Source organism: Gigantopelta aegis, chromosome 3 (genome assembly GCF_016097555.1).
Source record: "Gigantopelta aegis isolate Gae_Host chromosome 3, Gae_host_genome, whole genome shotgun sequence".
NCBI classification, from domain to species: domain Eukaryota; kingdom Metazoa; phylum Mollusca; class Gastropoda; order Neomphalida; family Peltospiridae; genus Gigantopelta; species Gigantopelta aegis.
Genome location: NC_054701.1, coordinates 51,373,040 through 51,375,159, shown reverse-complemented (window position 1 = coordinate 51,375,159; position 2,120 = coordinate 51,373,040). Strand labels below are relative to the sequence as shown.

The following is a 2,120-nucleotide window of genomic DNA, read 5'->3' as shown; positions in this document are numbered from 1 at the left end:
CGAGCTCTAGTTATTTTTAGACGGTATTTCCCCGTGTAAACCTCACAGACTTTAGCTTCTCTCTATTATAACCTTATTCAAATATGTTGCAGGTTGTAAATTAACTAAACTTGGTGTCCATGTTCACGATCTGAAACTAGGGTCTGCACCTTTAACCGCATTTCAGCTCCTAACATGAGTCTTAGATAATGTAGTTTAGTAATTGGAACTATTTTATATTTTAGGACAAGTAGAAGATGGTCTTTTTCCACAAGCATCTTGATTGTAGATCTTATAAATCTATGGATATATAGGGAAATACGTGCCTTCAATATAGACGTATCTGGTAGTCATCCAGCAGGCCTCACTTTCACACCAGCTACTAAACAGTCGACCGTTGTCAGCGAACAGATGAATATGACTAGAAAACAAAGTAACGTATCCTTCCCACTGACGACCCCACTGGCGACGTATATTTCAGAGACGCCCAAACAACACCTGACTCCAAACACGTCATTGGTAGAACATACACGGAATAATGCTTCACGAACGGGACCATACACCGACTACGCAGGGAAGATAACTTTACCCGTAGCCCTTTTAGTTGGATTGGTTGGTAACACTATCACCGTAGTTACAATGGTAACGAAACCGTTTCGATCGATGACTTGGAGCATACTTCTGACGTCTCTGGCTGTAGTGGACAACGTCGTTCTGTTAGCAGTGCCATTCAATAAACCATTCATCGCCGAACTGCTTGGAGTGGACATTCCTTCAATGAACACGGCTACCTGCAAAGTGTACCACTTCATTCGCCGCATATCGAAGATGATTTCTGCTTGGTTGATAGTACTCGTGTGCTTTGAACGATTCGTCGCCGTCTGCTTCCCTATGAAAGTCAAACAGATCTGCACCAAGAGGAGGACAGCCATATCGGTTGTCTGCGTGTTTTTCGTGTCTGCTGCGTACTGTAGTCTGTGGGTTTCAACAGCTGACATCGTTAATGGCGTGTGTGTGCAGACAGTCGTAACCCCAGAGTCTCGCACCAGAGCAATGTTGTATATTATTCTGGGCTCTGTTCTGATCGTGGTCCTGCCAATGACCATAATGCTCGTTCTGACTCCCATAACGTGTTTCGTGTTACGCAAACATATGCTTCTGAGAACACAACTCTCAAGTGCAGCTGGACAAACTGATAACTATACCAAAGCCACCACCATGCTGGTGAGCCTCTGTGTTGCTTACATCGTGCTCCTTACCCCAACTATGGCTATGTACAACCTTGCGTTTTACTTTAAAGAGAGCTTGCTGACGACGCGGAATACGACACTGGTTATTTTGAGAGAGCTATCCCAGGTCCTCGAGCTCATGAACTACTCCAGCAACTTCTTTCTGTACACGGCTTTCAATGACGTTTTTCGTCGCCGAGTAATACACTGTGTGACGTGTCATCGGAGGACTGTTGTCGTCACCGAGGCCACCTCGTGTACCCAGTCGCGCAACATCTCAATGGTACAGCAGAATAGCACACCCGCCGTGTCCATCCGCAGCAACACTGTTAGCATGGACACAGTATTAACTGATTACAAAATGGACGGCGAGTCCTAAATACATGGATGTTGATGTACAAATTACACTTTGTGGTGTTTTAAATAAGCAGCTTTATTGTTTTAGTTTAGAATTTCTCTTTAGCAGTTTCATATTTTATTTTAGAAGAGTATTAATGTTTATTGTTTGTGTTGCTTGTGTACGCATTAAAACAAATAACGATATTTACTAAATATATTGTTTGTTACAAGTAAAATACACGTTATAAAAAGATACAGATGACAACATGCTACTTAATAATGTAATAAAATTCACCACACTACCGGAAGTCGTATTTGATGACCATTTATGTCAAATCAGTCATGGTCAATTAAATGACAATCAAAGGTTTTTTAATATTGTTTGATGCATTTGTTATGTGATCATTCAGAACCTTTTAATTGTCTGATATGAGCCTAAAATAAATACAACACACACACACACACGCACACACACACGCACACACACACGCACACACACACACACGCACACACACACGCGACGCACATTCTCTCACACACACATATATGAGAGAGAGAGAGAGAGAGAGAGAG

The 2,120-nt window shown here is 42.2% G+C and overlaps 1 protein-coding gene across 1 annotated transcript; it reads left to right on the top strand.

Moving 5' to 3' along the window:
* The first annotated feature begins 396 nt into the window (after positions 1 to 396).
* On the top strand, positions 397 to 1,587 carry LOC121368706 (growth hormone secretagogue receptor type 1-like). Its single transcript, XM_041493450.1, has one exon. The coding sequence runs from the start codon at positions 397 to 399 to the stop codon at positions 1,585 to 1,587; it is 1,191 nt and encodes a 396-aa protein (XP_041349384.1).
* Positions 1,588 to 2,120: the final 533 nt, after the last annotated feature.